Raw genomic sequence first — 20,808 nt, forward strand, 5'->3', positions numbered from 1 at the left:
TGAAGAAATAAACTAAAATAAAAGTGCATTGCAATGGATACCTGCGAGAATTTAAGCTGAGAAAAATGTATATAAAAAAAAACGGTGAGAACAACTAAAGAAGTAAACTACAACATAGGCTACGAGCTCAGCAAACTAGAAGCCCGTTGAATTTAAGATACATGCTAAATATCGGAAACATTTACTATTTCATGTTGGTGTGTGGGTGGGGGTGGGGGCTGGGGGGTGCTTACGAATGACCACAGCGGACAGTAGACAACATTTCCCATTAGTTGCGATACGAATGAGAACGCAAATGTGAATTTGGAGGTAAATAGGAAGGAATTGAACAGTTAAATCCCTTTTTAATTGGTTTAGTGTACGAATCGCTATGACAACATGGCCGGGACAAGACCTGCGTAATAGCGGGACAAAACAATGAGTTTGGCGAAATACGCAGGGACCCAGGACCCAAGGCTCAAAATCAGGACTGCCCCGGTTAAAATGGGATGTCTGGTCACCCTAGAAGCAATACAAATGTTTCCTACAGAGGTGAACACGAACGACGTATTGTATTGCGTTTGCCTGTGACTAGCATACAAACCTGGCGCATTGTTATAGAAGTCAAACGACATTTTAACACATTTTGAAATCAAAATAATCATCACAAATCAAACTACAACCATCCAAAGTCCAATGCTTTTCAATGAGCGGAGATCTTTCTTTCACCGAGTTGTCAGTTTGTCTAGCAGCAGTTAGCTTCATAGGCTTAAGATCCGACTTTAATTTTTCTTTCTTTCTTTTGCCAACAGCCATTAAACGAGTTACGGCGGCGCCGCTCTTGTTAGCGGTGACGGCGACAATGTCTTGTTAGCGTTTAGCGGTGCCAAGGTGAACGCGACCTTTTAACCATGACAAGCGACACAGGCGACATGCTAATGAGCATTGCCCTAACGCTACTCAAGCGGGGCGAAACACTCCCATCGCTTTTGGTGTGGCCATAGCATAAAAAGGGTAAGTCAAATCACGGACCTTTAAAGCATAGCGTTAGCACGTATGCTAAAGGTCAAACATGGACGTTAACGAGAAACATCAACGTTTGATGGACATTAGTGCAAACGACACGAAATGCTACGCTAACGAGCCTTCCTATAGTTTCACTCTTTTAAGTGACATATTTTTGTAGGCTAATAAGCAACCTAAATGATATCACTGTCTTTCTTGTTTGTTATTTTGTCATCGTTAGCTGTACGTGTACTTTTTGTCGTATTGTCTTGTTGCTTTTCAACAACTTTTTTTGCTGTGTGTCCTCTCATCCATCTGTCTGCCGCCCGATTAAACCTCCAACACAAACAAAAAAATATTGTTTAAAACAATAAAAAAATTAACTCGTTAGCCTAACAAGAGCGTAGTTTTCAGAAAACAAGGAAACGATCCAATTTTTAGCAAGCACATCATACATTTTTTGGGGCGCTATATTGTAACAGTAAAGTAAAAATCTCTTAGCCAATTATGCTATTAGGCTAACAACAACAGTTACATAAATCAGGACACAAAGAAGCATATTGGAAACGAATGAAGTTCACAGCTTTGTGCCACAAATTGTGCGTATTCATATTCATCTAGTTGGATAATAAAACGTGTAGATAACAATGACTCACATGAATACATAAACGCCAAAGGGGAAGACTGCAATGAGTGATAAGCTTGTGGCCATTAAATTGAAATAAACAGAAATGTTTCCACAGCGTATCATTCAATGCGGGCTAATGACTTGTTAAATGCTTGCGAAATGTGTCGCTTATTTATACAATTTGTACAATAAAAGGTCAAATTCATCTGAACACTTATTGTCACATTATTTTTGCTTATTCAAATGAACTCTAGTTTCCCCTCATTATTCATAACAAGACAAAGTCAAAGAATGAATGATGAATAGCAACTTTATTTATTTTTTTGCGATTCATTGAAATGATCATTTCAATAAAATAAAATAAAAAAGCATGTCAAAGCTACACGCCACATGACATAAACACTTTGGCGGATTGTCGGGTCAACGAAAACAAAACGAGCACAAGGAACCAATCAAAAGGCACCACCGTTGCCATAGCAACCATTTCCCAGGCATTCGCTATCTCCTGCACGGCTTTACATGCTATGCTATTGGAAACGTCAGCATATCCGATTAAATTGCACGTAAATCTGTCTGCCCAATGTGGGATTCCCACCCCCTGATTATAAAAGGAAACACAAGGAAAAACCAGTCTGTCAGCGTCATAACTTAACAATATACATTATAATGTAAAAAATAAAAAAGGTATAACAGCATAACTGTTACAACACTGTTATCTGTGTAATAGCAGCCATAACAGTCCCATAACTGTTGTAACGGGAATTAAACCGTGTAATAACAATGTTATGACGGTGTAATAAGTGTTAACTGTCTTAACAGTGTAATAACCTCATAACGCTTACTACTGTTATAACAGCTAAAACAGCTCAAATGTGCATATAATACTTTTATCCAGGAAGCATGAACAATACTGACTAGCCACCTCATTAGGTATACCTGCACAATGTTGTTCCCAATATTTTGGGGTTATTTAGCTACAGGAGTAGGTTGAAATATTAGGAATGGACCCAAACCCAAAATTAAACCATGGATGTAAATCGCTCACCAAAAACAAAAACAAAACTCCTAAGATGGCAGACAAAAGCCACACTTTCGGAAACGTCAGTTTTATTATTTAAATAACACAAACCCTTTTGATCCCATTTGTGGCTTTTACCTGACAACAACAGGGTAGGTTGTAACAACTCCACCAGAGTGTGACAACTGTTGCAGAAGTTTTCACCGTCATAACTATTATAGTTACAGTGGTTAAAACACCAACTTTTATCCAACTCAGGGTTCGGCCATCTTGTCACGAGCTGTCGACTGAAAATTACATCACAGCTTGCGAACGTCACATGGCAAACTCCAGAAAACAGGTGAGCCGTGATTGGTTGTTCCTTGAGCCCTGAGCGACTGCAATGTCGTTTTCAGTCCACAGCAATTGGAAAAAGGCTTCCGCCCTGAAATGGATTAAATTTGCTGCTTGACTTCCACAAACCGCTGTGTTTAGAGTTGTGTTACTATAAAGACCATTTTTGACTTGAGTTCCCTTTAAAGAGCTGAACAGTCTGCAGCAGATTGGCAGCAAGAAGGCCAGCAGTACTTTCTCCAAACTGGGAGATCAAATTCAAATCAAGGGGATGACAGAAAAAAAATGTCTACCTTTTCATGAAGGCAAACCTTTTGAGTGTAATGGCAAAGTGATCCCTTCATTTTTGGGGGAGATCGGGTTACGATCAAATGCTAATACAAATGAATTGGAATGTGAAACATGTATTGATATTTTTCCCCCCTCAAATTTTTACGCACACTTAAAACAGTGAAATACCAATTACAACACTGTTATTACACTGTTATAACATTGATTAGACTTTGGTGTTGCTGTTACCAAATTTTTCATTCCCTCCCTTTCTAGCGAGACAACTTGCACTGTGTCTTTCATCTCGACTCATAGGACAAACCTTTTAGAGGAACACAAAGGACATTGGACATGTTCTTCATTTTACAGCGTCAAAATAAAGCGTTCATATTTGGTCCTTTTGGCAGCATGTTGTTGTTCTTGCGTGGCTCTTTGGCGACTCCCGCTTCCTTACACGATCCAAAAACATGTTTCTGAGGTGAACTGAAGAATTGTCGTTAGGAGCGAATGTGAATGCTTGTTTTTAGGAGGCCCAGACATGACATGGAGTAATGGAGGAAGCATTTAAAATTTAAAGATGTACGTTTTTATGGTCTCGTAGCTATAAATGAGCATTTCATGGCCACAGATTAGTAATGTGCGCATACATTTATAGCTTCCTCTACACAGCAAAATGGCCAGTGTTGATTTTTTTTTTGCAACACTTTTTTAGAGTTTACTGTAAGCTCCACACTTTCCAGGGGAAATCAACACTTTTAAATAGTGAAATATTTCACACTGGGAAAGTGTACATTTTTAACTCGTGAAAAAGAGTTATATGAACATTACAGGAGTAGACAATTAACTCTTCTCAGGCACTCTTAAGAGTTAAAAGGATTCCCCTGACCGGGATTCAATCAAGCTGTTAAGAACCCTAACCACTGAGTTATCCAGCCACAGGATATGTTGGGCATTGTAAATATTTTTAATGCATTTAAAAGTACATCAGTTGGACTGGAATGTCAAGTATTTTACTGCAAACGAGTCTAAATTTGCAGAGGTGGGCAAAATCGTGGTTACATCGGCGGATGCCTACCTTTCGGCAAGTGCATTATAACGCAAAGTCTTGAAAAAAAATACACGGACAGAGGATTGTCCGTACTGACCTGGATAGACGGACGTACAACCTGCTTTAGTCGGGGCTCATTTGAAGCATGTGACTGATGACCACAGTCTTTACTGAGAGGGAAAACGACTTCATGGGCCCAAACTCCTTTTGTCTGTCAGTGATGAGCAAGGAGGAAAATGCAGATGACTTGCAGATGCAAGGCGGAGGGAAGCTACCACGATGTTGAGGTGACGGAACTGACACAGACTGTGAACACCGCTTGAGAATATTCAAATGACACTTTGGGAGTTAAAATTAACTCTCACAAATTAACTCAGCCATTTTCACTGAAGCAACTCCCTTCACTCCCGGCTGTTTTACTGGATTTTGACTGATTTTGCAAGGCCAACAGATTATTGTGTTCTATTGCTATAAAAAACATGTAACCTACCAAAAGAAAGATTACAGTCTCTTCTTTCATCAGGGAAAAAAAGTTTGACTTTGACTGCAATTTTAACTCTCCAATTCTTGCTGTGTAATAGCTAAAAAATTGTATTTTGTGTCGATGTAGCCATCATTTTATGCATATATGCAGTGTTTTAAGTGGGAAAAAGTTATATATATATACTTGAATGACGTATGCGCGCTTCTCTCATCAAGCACAGATATATACGGTAACTGGATTAAGCGTGCGCATGGTGATGTGATGAGCGCAGGATTTCCGTACTATATATATAAATCCGTGGATTAGCGACGCTCACCAGAACAGCTTTTTGGGATCAGAAAACATGCATTGTCAAGCGTGCGGGAACGATGACACGACGTTCTTTGCACGTTGAGAACTACCTGGACGCTCAAGGGAGATGGAGTATGAGTATGCAGTGCGCATCTTACACCCAAATAGCAAATGGTGGAAACAAATAAGTCATTTTTGCTTGCTATATTTATTTTGTGGCCCCAAATTTGGAGTATGTGCTCATAAATTAGCACATTGTGGCCACAAATGGTATATTGTGTCTTAAGTTTTGTAATGTGTGTCCACAAAATTAGCAGTTTGTGCAGACTTTATATCTATATTGTGGCTAAATTGTAAACAAAAAAAAAAAATTCCCAGACATATATGGGCTTTGATAAATTTGTCCGTATGTCACTACAAATTACATTACATTGAGATTATGATGGCATTTGAGTTTTATTTTTCCACGTCATGTCTGAGGCTTTGCATGTTTGACCATTTGTTTTCCCTCAACCTAAATGGGAACAAGCTAATCGAAAATCGTATAATTGGTCCTTTCTTGCAAAATTAGGTAGAATTCTGTAAAAAAATAATAAAAAAATAATAATAAAGGCACAAAGTGGGCATGTCACTTCTTGACGTCAGTCAGGATGATGTTGGCAGTGACGAACATGAGGCAGAAGGTGGCCCACAGTACCACGAACCACACCCAGGCGGTGTGGCGGAAGGGTGAGCGGTGCGGGTTGACGGCGTGCCGAGCCGTCACGGGCTCTACGTGGCGGCGGGCGTGGTAGACCAGCAGGGCGGGCACCACGTACTGGATGCCCGTGCCGGCGTAAGCGCCCGTGATGCCCACCAGGGCCTCCAGATTGTGCGTGCAGAAGGCCACCACGATGGGCGGCACCAGCGTGATGAGCGGGAAGACCACCCGGTCCACCACCCACGGGTAGGTGCCGCCGTCCCGGTGGAAGAGCGTCTTCCAGTTATTGCGCAAGGTGACGGCGATGATGGGGAAGTTAGTGCTGATGGTGAAGACGGGGAAGAGGCCCAGGAAGTAGCGCAGGAAGGGCACGTCCAGGACGTGGCAGTTGTCGGTGAAGTTGAGCGTGTACATGTCGTGGATGAGCGCGCTGTCGAAGCAGAAGATGGCGGTGAAGGAGAGCAGCGCGTAGAAGCCCAGGATCAGCACGTAGTCGGCCAGCACCAGCACGCCCACGCGCTTCTTGTTGGAGATGGGCGTCACCAGCGAGGGCAGCGAGTGCTGGCACATGAAGGAGTAGACGCACACGCCGAACAAATTGGGCACGCCCGCCAGGGAGGCGGCTGGGGGGTGGCCCTCGCCCGCGCCCGCGCCGATGCGCAGGAGCGCCAGGATGATCATCATGGTGAAGGCTAGATTAGGAAAGACAATAGTTAATTAACTAGGTGGGTAGGTTTAAATTAGTTTACAACAGGATTCACTCATTCAATGCCATTTTACTGGGCTGGCAGTGAATGAATTAAGTACAAATTGATATTACATTATATAAGATGTCAATTGACATTCGGCAGGTGAATTTAGATTAGATTTCATTAGGTTGGTAAATTTTAATTGCATTACATAAGTAAATTTAGGTTAGATTAGATGGCTATTTTTACATTAGATCAGGTAGGTAAATTTAGATGAGATGATATAGAGATTATATTAGATCAAATAAATGCAGATTGGGTTAGGTAGGTACATTTTGATTATATTAAGTATAAGTAAATTTAGATTAGTTATGGAAGATAAACAAGATTTGATTAGGTGTGTAAATTTAGATTAAATTAGATGGGCACATTTAGAATGGAATAGGTACATAAATTAAAATGGTGATATTAGATTAGATTATGCAGATTAATTCAGATCAGATTAAGTAGGTACATTTAGATTACATTAGAAAAGGAAGGTAAATTTGCATTATAAATCCCTTCAAACCCATAGATGATTTCAGTGGCTATGACATGTGCGTGGCTAAGCCAATAAAAACGCATAATTTGGATGATGATTAGATCTTAACTAACCAATCACAATTGCAAGTTGATTTGCCTGATTTTCATGTTAAAAATGTTACACATAAACTTGGTAAGTTTACAGTCATACTATCCTGGCATCCACTAGAAGAAATAAAAACATGAGATAATCCCCCCCCCCCCCCCCAAAAAAAAAAATCCATGTGTTTTTATGTGGGAAAAGAGTCAAAATCAGTAAAAAATAAAAATAAAAATTTGCCTATCAGAAAAAATGCGGGTCTGAGGGGGTTAGGTAGGCACCACACATTCAATTCACATTAGGTGGATACAATAAATTTCAATTGTAATTAGATTAGACTAGACTAGATTAAATTGGGAAAAAATTGATGAAAATGATGTTTGGTAGGTAGATTTAGATTTGAGTAGATTAGTAAATCAATTTAAATGGATTAGATGCCTATATAGATTAAATTGTCACAGCAGCAATATTCACACAGTTGAAAATTGTTACATAAGGGATGTTTTTCAGAGATTAGTTCATCATATAACACCACACTGACACAATAATTACAGATCAGGAAGACCCTCATCAAGACCTTTAACTTGACATGTGATTTTCATAATTTGATTTGACCACAGACAATTGCCTCAGCATCAAAGTCAATGGGCCTTCAAAAGAACAAACATGTGGCAAGCTACCTACTACAGCCACTGACTGAGATAATTGGAACAAAATTGTGGAAAGTTTTTGCGTTTGACCTATTTGACTTTGTAAAGACCTTGACGTCTGACTCAAACCTTCAACTAAAGGACACAGATGGTGAACATCACATGCTTGTTTGCTAAGGTTTGATCGAAGCAGCTATAAAAGGTTCGAAAATGTCTTCAATTTGGCATGGTTAAGCACAAGCCACCAACTTCCATTTTGGAGTCCGAGCGGACGATGAATTTCCATCGACACTTGATTGCCTGTGACACATTTAAGTGTTATTGCTCGTTCATGTGGCATTATTACAGCATTGTGCTGCTTGAGGTTTTATTTGGTTGTGCGCCATTGAAACACGAGGTCTGCATTGCCGCTGCAGTAAATGTTTAAAAAAAAAAAAGAGTTAAATACAGCATGAAATGCAGTTGTCTAAATGAGGGGAAAAACTAAATTCACAGTGTTTTATATGTTAATTTTATGTCAAGACACCATTTGTAAGGAAAGCATTATTTGTTTGAAAAAAGTCAAACAGGCGCTCGAATGCGAAATATGGCAATAGTAATAATAATGATGATAAACATCGTTCCATTCATACTGAACGTTATTCTCAATCATACAGAGTGAGAGCTTTTGTTTTGATAGTTGCCAATAAGTGTGTAGTTGGCACGCTAGTTACTGTGTGTGTTACTGAGGTAGCATGGGCCAGCTGGTGATTGGGTAGGGGAGTTAGAGAGTGAGGCGGTCGGTAAATTAGTGAGTGAGTGTGTAGTAAGGTTGTTCGCAAAAAAAAAAAAGAGCCATTTTGTGATTCAGTTAGTTGGTAAACAAGTTTGCTATTGAGTTAGTCACTTAAATTGACAGATAAAGGGGAGAGTTTATTTTGTGTGTTACTGAGGTAGTTAGAAAATACTTAAATAAGATAGATTGTGAGTGATTGAGTAATTTTTTAAGACTGAGTTAGTTAAGTTAGAAAGTACACAAATTATTATTATTTTTTTTTTTTTGAGAGAGAGAGAACTCAGTATTGTTCATTCGGTAATCTTACCGATTTGACATGTCATTATTATTGCTCTCTCTTTTTTCCCCCTCTTTTTTGTATGTGCGTGAGTATGTGCATGTGCGGGTGTGTGTGTGCATATGTGCGTGCGCGTGAGTGTGTGCTCATTAATTCACCTAAAACCTATTAAAAATCCCACACCGTTCACCTAAACCGAATACTTCAGAATCCAGCTAGAGTCGAGAGGTTGTCAGGAGACCCGAGGAAGGATCAAAGAAAAAAAGTGAAATCCAGCACCAACCAGACAGGGTTACCAACTAGAATCTTTCACCAACCCCAGAAACATCTAAATTCCAACAAATTAGGGAGACCTTAAAAAAGGACCCAATTAATGAATGCTAGAGGAGCGAGTAATGAAATTCCTAGTTAGCAAATCAGTTACTAGGTTACATAGTGAGTTTTTGACACCCACATTGTAATTACCACCACCTATAGGACTGGAGTGGAACAGCACCTGATGTTTGAATCCAACGGTTATGTCCGCACAGTCGTCTTATTATTTCTTGGTTGCGCCATTCTTAATGATGACATAGAATAAGAAGAAAAATGTCTCCAACCATCTGTGATGTCCACATGATGCCCTCCTCCATCAAGCGCTCTCATTCCGACAACAGCAGTCGGATATCCGTCAGGATAAAGTCGTCACATGCACGCACACACACACAACACACAGGCACAATTGAGCGTGCTAGCTGTGTTAGCTGCAGCCAGTGTGATTTATCTTTGCTTCGCAGGCCTGCCAATGACCTTGATACTTCAACTTAACAGCCCTCTGAGGACCGTCTCACTGACAAACAAACACATTCCCACACACGCACGCATGCACGCGCTCAACACATGCACATTGGACACTCCAAGGAGACATCGGCCGGTGTGCTCGCCTTGGAGGAGGTCCGCTTCACAGGACATGGCATTGACACGCTCAAATAATCAAGTGTCGGTAAAAGGCCATCAATCTCAATTGTTGCTATGCAAGTTGGGTGAGTGAGTTAGGTGGTTAGTTAGTGACTGAGATAGTGAATGAGTTAATGAGCTTGTTAATTATTGCATTAGTGAGCTATTTAGTGAATTTGCAGGCTAGTTAGTGATAGTGAGTAAGAAAGTTGATGAGCTAGCCCATTGGCAAGCAAGTGAGTCAGATAGCTTGTTAGTGAGTGAATATGTTGATGAGCCAACTGGTTAGCAAGTGAGTGAGTGAGTGTAATGGTGAGCAAGATCAGGTTGAGTCGGTCAGTAAGCAAATCTAAAAGTGAGGAATAAGTTTGCGAGTTGGTGAGCTAGCTAATTGTCAAGCAAACTAATGAGTTAGCTCGTGAGTGAGTTTATATGCTAGTTAATGATTTCATGAGACAGCTAGCCATGAAGTAAGTGAGCGTCTTGGGGAGATCAATAGTTTTTGAGTTAGAAAATAGATTTAACAGTGAGCTAGTCAGTTAATAAAATAGTGTGTTAGCTTGTCCGTGAGTGAATGAGTTAATGTGTTAGCTAGTTCTTAAGTGAATAATTGCATGTTTTAGTGCAGTGATTCCCAACCACTATGCCACGGCACATTAGTGTAACTGGTCCAAAATCATTGATTTATCCATTACAAATAATACATCATGTTCATCTATCTATGCCAAAAAGTGAGTTAGTTACATTGGCAGTAAGCTAGCTAGTCAGTAAATTAGTCAGTGAATAAGTTAGAGCTAACTTATTGCCTGGGTAAGCTAGATTGCTACTGAATTAGACAGTGACTTAGTAAATTAGTAAGTCTGATAATGAGCTAATGAGCTAGCTACTTAAGTTATTGATTTTATTCATTTTATTGATGTAGTCAGTTAGCTAATTAGCAGATGACTTGGTGAGTAGGTTAGCTTTACAAAAAGAAGAAACTATTGAACATCAAAGTGACCCCCAAACAAATAGTCAGAAGTTGCTGAGTACAAATCCCGACAACTGTGCGTGTGGCTTGTGGAGGAGTTGAGTGAGGACAGCCGAGTGGCAACTGGCGTGACAAGGCCTCGTGGCGAGGCCGGGAGGCGGAGCCCGCGGCATGCTAGCTGCCCCCTAACCCTGACATCACAAAAGGTGACGGAGGACGAAGTCAACAGTGTCGCACGCTACGTGTCTCAACGACAACACAACCAATGAACGTGATGTACAGGGTGGGACAAAAGTAGCGAGACACTTTATAAATGAACCCAAAGTAGGAAGGAAGGAAGAAGGGGTGAAGGGAAAGAAAGAAGGAAGGAAGGAAGGGCATATGTTATGAAAGAAAGGTCAAGAAGGAGGAAGATTGGAAGGAGAGAATGATGGAAGACAGAGTGAAAACAAATCTAGAAATCTAAAACAAACAAAAACGGTACAAGGTTGGTACAAATGATGGAGGGATGAAGGAAGGGAGCAAGGATGCGTAAGAAATGGAAATGAAGGAATCCTAACCCTTCCCTGACCATAACTTCAGATTTCATCTCGGTAGCTTTTATTGAAATTGATGCAGATGTGAGTATCAGTTGTTTGGAAAGATTTGAATGCTCAAATGTTGAAGGAGGACCTTAGATGCATTTACGCGATAAAACTGTTCAATAAATAAAGCGGAAAGCAGCACGGCAACGGTGGCACCGCCATGAGCGGATCAAGACGGACCAAGAGTGAAAGGTTCAGCAAGTAACACACTCTTACTCTCACGTTTGTCAGTGCCCCAACGCCACTGTGTGTTTGCGGGTCTGAGTGCGGCCCCCTCGGACGGGCACTTGATTTTCTTTCAAGGCGGCTGTGAGTGACAGTCCAATCAAGGGTGGGACGGCCCGTCAAGCTTGTCAGAATGACGAATGAGAGGGGAGACGGGAAGCCGAGACACCGAGCGGGACCGGACCTTTGATGGACGCACCTCAACGCCACCGACCCCACCGGCGGGGAAAAGGATGAATTTCCAGAAACAGGTACTTCGGAAGCGGTCAAAAGAATACCGGCGGAGGATTTAATAATATCATTGGCCTCATAATACATGTCACTTTATTTCTTCTCCTCTTTTAGTCAGTTACTGAGAAACTTGGCTGACACGCTCCACACATAATGAGGAAAAATTTAAATTCTTCACAACTTAAACCATCACCTGTGCATCTAAAATAAGTGCTTCCAATTTGGTAGCTATCTCACTGAATGGAAATGACCTAAATGGATGCTTTAAAGCGAAATGACAGACTTCCTGTGTCTTAATAGGCATGACTTCTTGGAGGCTTTTTGTGGGTCTACCCCTGATAAACATGATTACTAAATTTCAGGTTGCTTAGTGAAATTGGATTCCAGTGCTCAACTTCCAAAACATTCATAGAGCCCTTGAAAATGCTCAAAATGACCTTAACTCATTCACTGCCATTGACGCTTATAAACGTCAAAAATTCATTTCAACAATTTTTATTAGTTCAACTTTTTTTTTTCCACTTTTGTTAACAAGAGTATGAAAACCTAGACATTTTTTAACTCTTTGACTGCCAACCATTTTCAGAAAAGAGAACATGTGGGTGCCAGCTGATTTAGAGCATTTTGACTGATCTTTCAAGGTCCACAGAAATTCTATGGAAACACAGATACTACCAAATGAAAGATTGAACTCTCATCTTTCATCAGAAAAGAAAAAGGTTGTTTCTACCTTATTCCGTTTTTCAGTAATCAACAATAGAAAATAGGTTAGTTTCATCCAAATGCTCTGTTTTGGACCAAAATACGGAGAAATCAAGCTTTTTGTGAAACTATATTTTCATGCACTCTAGTGAATTTGACACCTTTTTTTTTTCCATGAATGATGCCACAAACACCTAAACAGTGCTTTACTTCTGTAAAACACTACCACCAACAATGAAAAAGTGTTTTTGATAGCAAAATACGTTTATTTACATTCAACAGTGTAACAATTTGACAAAACAATTTGGCAAACTATTTACAAATGTGTGCAACTGTGGTACTATTTACAATTGTGTGGATGTTTCAACTACACAGTTTTTCTTTTTGTGAGGTATATTGTGTAAAACTCCCCTGCGTGCAAGGGGACGCAGCAGGATTTGCACCACAGATTAGTTTCACTGCGACTGCCCCTTCGCGTGCACTTTCTTGACGGACTTTTTTTCCGGGGAGTAGCAGGTATATACTGCAGTGTGTGTTGCCATCAAGTCTACTCTCAGGATCATGATACGGTGACCTGGTGTTACGTCTGGCTTCCTCATGTCCTTCAGTTCCTATACCGGGTGGTAAGAGATGTTCTGATCCATCTTATCCACTCCATTCATGGTGGCATCGTAGTCCAGAACCAGTGTTTTCTCCGTGATCAGACTGTACCCGCTCCTCCGATGAATATGCATTGGACTCGGGGTACTCTTCATCGTCCGATTGAACGTCCGCCTGTGCAGAAGTGCTCGTTTTCCGTCGTTAGCATCGCTAGCCGGTGAGGCTTTACGACGTGATCGAAGCCGCCGCGTCAACGCTTCCAACTTCGGCGTCAACCTCAGAGTCACCATCATCATCATCAATGTGCTCTTTAGCACTGGTCGATGTTTTTCGTCTTTGAAAAAAATGCTCAAGCGTGAGCTGCTTGCAACCGGTCGCCATTTTCGCTTCCTCAGCCATTCTCCCCTCAACACTCTAGCTCCGCCTCACGTCTTCTGACTCCTACCCGATCTCGTCCAAAGAGAGTCATCGCTGCCATCTAGTGCCCATAAATAGTCATTATACTAACTCGATCTGCTTGATACTTTGAGCACAGCTGGCCAAGGCTTTTCTCCACCCGTTTCCATTAAAAAACATAGTTAACGTCTTTTAACGTTTTTGGCGGTCAAAGAGTTAATAATCTTGAAAAACAAACAAAAACAAAAAAACGATTATTAAAAATTAGGGGCGTCAACATTTTTTATTGTAATTAATCGCATGACTTCAATAGTTAAGTCATGATTAATCACAAATTTTATATCTGTTCTAAATGTACAATTTTTATTTTCTAGGTTTTCATACATGATTTTTTTTTTTAAATAATAGAAATAGTTCATATGAATTTTTTATGTCTATAGCAGTCGATGGCAGTAAATGAGTTAAAATGGCTGCTTCAAACCAAAATCAAGCAAGCAAGACTTCTTGACACGTTTTGTGGGTCTACTCATAATAGACCAAATTTCATGTTGCCAAGTCAAACTGACTTTGGGGACACTAAATTTTTTTGTTTTTAATCTGGGGAAGTGGCCACTTTCGGGGTCCTTTCAGGCATGACTTCCACACACTTTTTTGTGGAACTACTCATGCTGGACATGTCGACCAAATTACAAGTTGCTACATGAAACGGACCTTTAGGGCTGGATTTTTTTATTTATTCAAATTACTCACTCTTTCATGTGAATGGAACAGAATCAAAATGATAGTCTGTCCGCTCGTAACGGCTTCCCTATGTAAACCGGCAAGCAAGTGATATTATGTCTTGAGAGTGATAATGTGGAAAGTCTTACCAATCCATCGCATGAGTGAAGTGAGAATCTGAAGATATTTCGTCTTCTGCGCACTGAAGAAAGTGAAAGGTCCCAACAGAACAGCAAAGACGCTCTGCATGGCACACAAACAAACAAAAAAGACATCAAATTATAATTATTATTCAAAGGCTAATAAATGCCAGATGATATTATAGGGTTCTGAAGGGCCAGATTTTCTGGACTACTGACTGCACCACTTGGTATTAGACAAAGCAAAAAGCAGCTAAAGCAGTGAAAAGCTTTAGGAAAAGGTCATTTTGCATTTCGAGCTCTATTGTCCAAATGATCTGGAAAGGACACCAAAAAAAAAGGCCATTGAAGGTTACATGGCTACCGGCAAGCATCATCAAGAATCATGATGATGATGACCAAGATTCACGATGTTCGACGAACTAACCATCCAAGGGAGAACAAAAATAAATGAAAAAAATTACCGCCATGATGTGTTTTGGCCCATCAGTTACATGATGCAGAAACTCACCTCGCTCGTCTAAATGCGTCATTTTCCGTCACTGTTTAACAACTCGATACCTGGGAATGCGGCCAGAACTCATGTTAGCTCTACAAACATGCATCAGCCTAATAGGGTACGAATCGTTAAGCCGTCAGTGGCGTTCTTTTACTGGACACACAGGTCATAAAGTACATGTCAGAGGATTTTTTTTTGCTGGGAAAAATATGTATTTTCAGAGGTATTTTGAAGACTTTTTGTGGGTTTACACTTGATAAAGGCGCCTACCACATTTCATGTTGCTGTAAAACACGCTTCAGGGACTGAAATTTGTTTCGTTTTTAATAGTGGGTGTGCTTCAAATAAAAAACGTGTTACTTTGAACTGAAACGGGAAACTTCTGGTGTTTTTTCTGGCATGGCTTTGAGACTTTTTTTGTACATCATATCATAATTGACATGTCTACGGAACTCCGTTTTGCTATGGGAAACTAAATTTGGGGGGTTGATTTTTTTTTTAAACCCAAAAATAACCGCCTCAAATTGAAATGGCAGACTTATTGACTCTTTTTAAGCATGGCTTTTAGATTATTTTTTTTGTACATCTCATGATAGACGTGAAAACCCAAATTCCATATTAATATGTGAAACTGGCTTTAGGGGCTGAATTCTGGGAGGGCAACCCACATCGAGAGTTGCCCCTTCGAACCAAAATGTATTTTCTTTTCTTGTGTCATGATGATAGTCTTCATGTAGTTACTCTACATAAAACAGGCTGGGGGCATGCAGAATTGTTGTTTAATTCTGTGGGTGTTTTGAATCTTAAAATGTCCACTTCCAACAGAGGTGACGATACCCAGGATATTCCCAAGAGCACTTAGTTTACACAAGGCTTCCACCTAGCTGGCCGGCCGGCCGGATGTAATCACACTTGGAAGAGAGGCAATAACATCTGAGTCAGCGGGATGAGAAACTGCAAAGGTGACTAAGGCGCTGATGGATACAAGCTCTGGGATTCATCCTATTAGCTCCTCATAAAAAGGTCACTGGCCTCAGGCAAGATGGCAAGTCAAACGCCGAAGTGAAGCGCATGACTAAAATATCAGCACACGTCACACAAAAACACACCAAGTTAATGCTTAGATGGACCGGAAGGATTTGGATGCAAGATTTAAAAACAAAAAAGGAAGCTCAATTTGTAACAAGTTTTAATTTGATGATAAGAGATTAATGGGTTTTAGAAATGGTGACTAACAGCGAAGATTATGGCTGTCGGTCACTCTTGTGTGTACTGCACTGAATTGTTTATTTACGAGAATGACATGATATGACACTTGCTCACCATCCATCATTCAAGTGGTGTTTCAAACCAGGGTTCTGCTTTCAAAGTAGAGATTCAAGCCTTTGTTAGGGGTTCAAGTTAGGGTTTGAAGCCCATGTTAGGGTTTCAAACAACAGCGAGGCAAAAACAAGTAGCTGTGCAACTATTTAGTTTCATCGATGTTTATGTGGCAACTTTCTTGATTTGAGGTCCCCCTTGATTAGCAGTGGCAATGAGACACCTTTTGATTTGCTTACATGCAAATGTCTACTATGATTAATAGTTGGATTGCCATTTGCCTGCTAAACAGACCAAACCTTTCCATATCGTTTACGAACACAGAAAATTTATGGTCCCCCCAAAACTTCTGTTTATCCTTAATGATACCAAACCCAGTCAGCAAGGATTATTGCCCGTGACAATGAAAATGTGCAGAGTGAAGTGGACGAAGGAAGCAGAGAAGACGAGGAAGAGAGAAGACGCAAGAGCAAAAAGTGGGCCATAAATGCCCAGCGGGCAGGCCAACGTCTTAATGGGCAAAACAAACCGAGTGAGACGAAGACGCCGGCTGGCCGCCGCGGCTCACACAGCGAGGAGGAGGAAGAACGGCGCGCAACTCGATCACTACCACAAATGGATGGCAGCTGAAGTAACAAATATGGAAATGAACGCCATGATTTCAGTTTGGGTGTCAAAATAATACATGTAAAAAAAATTGTAAATACAATGATTGTATCAATAACATTGTGATTATCAATAATTAAATGTGTGAATATAAACAGTCGTAAACTTTTACATGTGACAATGTTAAACAAGACATGTCGCAAAGGTATACATTTTTTATATTAACTCATTCACTGCCATTGACGGCTATAGACGTTATAGATTCATGTGAACTATTTCTATTAGTTTAACATTTTTTTCATTTAGTTTCATTTTTTATGAAAACCTAGAAAAAAAATGTGAATAATCGTGAGTCAGTCTATATAAGTCATGCGATTAATTACAATAAAAAAAATAATTATCGCCTGACGCCCCTAATTTTTTATAAAAAACTTTTTTTTAATTAGGGGCGTCAGGCGATTACATTTTTTAAATTGTAATTAACCGCATGACTACTAATTAACTAACGATTAATAACACGTTTGATATCTGTTCTAAATGTACAATAAAAACAATTCTAGGTTTTCATACTCTTGTTAACAAAAGTGGAAAAAAAAGTTAAACTAATAGAAATGGTTCAAATTAATTGTTGGCGTCTATAGCCGTCAATGACAGTGAAAGAGTTAAATATGGTTCAATCTTGACACTTTTATGACAAAGATACCTTTATCCCAAAGGTTTTTTCCACATTAACATTGGCTGCTAACTTTTTTTTTTTTTACCCAAAACACTGCCATGCACTTATAGTCAATGACTATTTCCATGACTTCCAGGGGAGAGAAAAGTGTCACATTGCCTCGTGTTGCTCAACTAAAGTGGGTTGACGTCCCTGCCAGTTACGTTTCCTTCCGTCTGTTTTTTGTCCTGTTTGCGCATTTGACAGAAGAAAATTGGAACATGTCATGCGGACGTCCACGTTACACATTTACTAGCTCAGATTTCTGCGTGTGTGTGTGTGTGTGTGTGTGTCTGTGTGTGTTTGTTGGCCTCTCAGGTTTGTGTGAGCAGGTGTTGTGGATGACAGAGGAGAAACGTCTCATTTAGCACACTGACGCTGATGATGTCACCTTCATCAGTGATCAGCTTGTCAACCGGCTGAAGGTTAAAAAAAACAAAGCGACTTTTCATCCCTCATTTAGCCGCATAAACAAGAATAAGCACTCATCTTCACTCATGTATGGACTGGAGGTGATGAATACTCTAAGTGCAGTGCTTCACAAATGTATTAGATATGATAATGTGCACGTTTTCTATTTTAGTAAGCAGTATATCACACACATCCACACACGCACGCTCGCGCGCGCACGCGCACACACACAAATACCTTCTCAGAAACCTGACAGGGTTTTATTTTGCAACAGAACAATTATTAAATGTTTTTGCCATTTTTGACATTTTGACTCCATTAAGTGTCATGAAAATGTTGTATTGCAGTGGCAGATTCTCCACTTAACTTTCATGTGTGTGTGCATGTTTTGACATTTGTAAGCTAGGTAACATTTCTTTTAACGCAGGGGTGCCCAAGTCCTGTCCTCGAGAGCCCCTATCCAGCCTGTTCTCCATGTTATCTCTCCGCTAACACACCTGATTCATGATCAGGATCGTTATCAGGCTTCTGCAAAGCTTCCCGATTAGCTGATCATTAGATTCAGCTGCGTCAGCAGATTCATTCTGCCTGTTAGCGAGAGCCACAGCAGCGTTATAACTTGCATTGATGTTTCTGTATTAGGCAATTTGTAACTAATGGTTGTGTTTCTATAGTCAGGAACCCGGCTGCTGCCAGCGGGATCGAGCGGATTCACCTCCGATGGGCACCAGGGGTTGATATTCGGATTCACGGCATGCCAGTGGGTTAATTCTGTGGGTGCTGTCCCCCCTGGCGGGGAGTGGGCGGGTCTGCCCCTCTGTTGGCTGCTAGGTGGCGGCTGCGTCTTGGCCGTTCCCTGGGTCTCTTGGGGGGTGCTGCGTTGCGGGGCTTTCCCTGGTGTCGGGGGCGGCGCCGTTCCGGCGCGGTCCGTCGCTCTGGGCCCGGCGACGCGGTTCGGGGCCTGTGGGCCGCCGGGGTGCCCGGTGGTTCCCTCTCCCCTCCCCCTTCCTCCCCCTTGCTGCCTCTCCCTCCTCGCCTCTCCCCGCCCGTCCTCCGCCTCCCTGTCCCCTCTCCCTCGTCGCCCTTCCTCCTCCTCTCCCCCTCTCCTTGCGTCCCTGCCGCTGCCCCCTGCCCTTCTTGTCGTCCCCTTCCCTCCTCCCTTCCCCTTCCCCGGTACGCCTTCCTTCCCCTCCCCTGGGCCGGGGGCTCCATCCATGGCCCGGGTCTCGGTGCTATGGGGGCCGGCGGGGGTGGCTGGGGTTTGGTGTCGTGCCCGCCCCGCTCCGGTGGGCGTCCTGACACCTCGGGCGGGACCCAGTATCCGGGGGGCGAGCCCTATCGCCCCGCCGGACGGGTCCCATATGCCCGCCGGGGTCCTGGTGGGGTGGGTGGGGGGGGTGGATGGGGGGCGGGGGGTCGTGGGGGGGGCGGGGGTTGGGGGCCGGTGGGGTGCCTGGTGGGCCTGCAGTGCCCCGTCCTGCTGCGTTGGGCCGGGGGCGCGGGCCGTGTTGGGGCGGGGGGCGCTCCTGCTCCTGGGTTTGCTCTCCGGCCGGTGGCCCTGGTGGGGCCCGGGGGTCGTCCTTTGGCGCTGCCGCGGCCTGGGGGGCCCTGAGGTGTTGCGCTTGCTCTGTTCCGGCGGGGGTCGACGGCTCCCCTCTTTGGTGGAGATTTTCATGCATGCCAGATCCACCACACCAGCATCTACCGAAACTCAGACACAATCTGTTTCCTCCTCAGGTTATTGAATCGGTGGAGGCTGGTGTCTCGGATCTCACGCGGCTTCGTCTGTCCTTCCTTCCTTTTCTCGGTCTCTCCGTTGGTCTCTTGAGGCCTCCCTGATTTTATGTTTTTTGGATTTGTTGGGGTCTGGATGTTTCTTGGGCTGGGGAGGAGTTCTGGTGGGGGGTGTCTGGTCGGTGCTGGATTTCACCTTCCTTGGTTTTCTTCGGTCCCCTCGGGTCTCCTGGTGTTCGATTTAGGTGAACGGTATGAGATTTTTTTTCTAATAGGTTTTCTGGTGAGCTAACAAATACACACACGCACGCACGCACGCACGCACGCACGCACGCACGCACATACTCATCCACACACACAAAAAAATATATATATGTATGTATGTATGTATATATATATGTATATATGTATGTATATGTGTGTATATATATATATATATATATATTTAAAAAAAAAAGAAGAAAAAAAAAAAAAAAAGAGCAATGATGATGACATTTCCGAATGAACAATACTGAGCTCTTAATAAAAAAGAAGATAAAAAAAAGAAAAAAAAAAAAGAAAAAAAAAAAAGAAAAAAAAAGATTCAGCTGCGCTGAAGAAGGGAGACATGGAAAACAGGCTGGATAGGGGCTCTCGAGGACAGGACTTGGGCACTACCGTTTGAGGCCCCGTCCACATGAAAGCTAGTTTCAATGTATCCTTACAAGTTTCTTACCATTTAGGCCGTTCGTCCACACGATGGCGCGATTTCGGAGCTGGAAACCGATCACTTTTGAAACTGGGCTCCAGAGTGGAAATATTTCAAAACGCGCCATGTACGCGTCCGTCTGGACACCATATGCAGGATACTCCTCCAGTGATGACGTAATGGTTGCAGCTCAATGACGACGCATTGTCGCAGATTGATGACGTATGCGTGACTGTGCGCGAACCGTCAGTCTGTCAACAACAATGGCGGATAGCCGCGTCGTAGTCGTTTTGCGCAGCCTCCTTCGCTTGCTTATGTTTTTGCAGCAAAATATTTAGCTTCTTTATTCCCACATTAAAAAAGCGGTGTTGTACTTGAATCACCCGCCATTGTCACTTCTCCCGTGTTTGTCTTTTTCGTGTTGTTTTGATACATGTAAAGCCATGTTTGTTTTGTAGATTGCAATAAAGTTAGGGGGAAAATGTGTTCGTCTTCTTCGCTTTCCGTTAACTCCCTGTGGCAACGCCACAGGGCTACTCCAGGCTTGGCATATACATTACAG

The 20,808-nt window shown here is 42.0% G+C and overlaps 1 protein-coding gene across 1 annotated transcript in view; it reads right to left on the reverse strand.

Moving 5' to 3' along the window:
* Positions 1-3,920: 3,920 nt before the first annotated feature.
* slc38a12 (solute carrier family 38 member 12) overlaps positions 3,921-20,808 on the reverse strand; it is a 43,400-nt gene continuing 26,512 nt past the window's right edge. The window contains exons 9-10 of the mRNA XM_086095805.1: positions 14,283-14,376; positions 3,921-6,448 (exon numbers count right to left, since the gene is read on the reverse strand). Of these exons, the coding sequence (XP_085951931.1) occupies positions 5,685-6,448; positions 14,283-14,376 (858 nt within the window). The 3' untranslated portion in view covers positions 3,921-5,684. The remainder of the gene's footprint in view (positions 6,449-14,282; positions 14,377-20,808) is intronic.

Source organism: Leptonotus elevatus, chromosome 1, assembly GCF_054856555.1.
Source record: "Leptonotus elevatus isolate MCC_2025b chromosome 1, RoL_Lele_1.0, whole genome shotgun sequence".
In the NCBI taxonomy this organism is placed as follows: domain Eukaryota; kingdom Metazoa; phylum Chordata; class Actinopteri; order Syngnathiformes; family Syngnathidae; genus Leptonotus; species Leptonotus elevatus.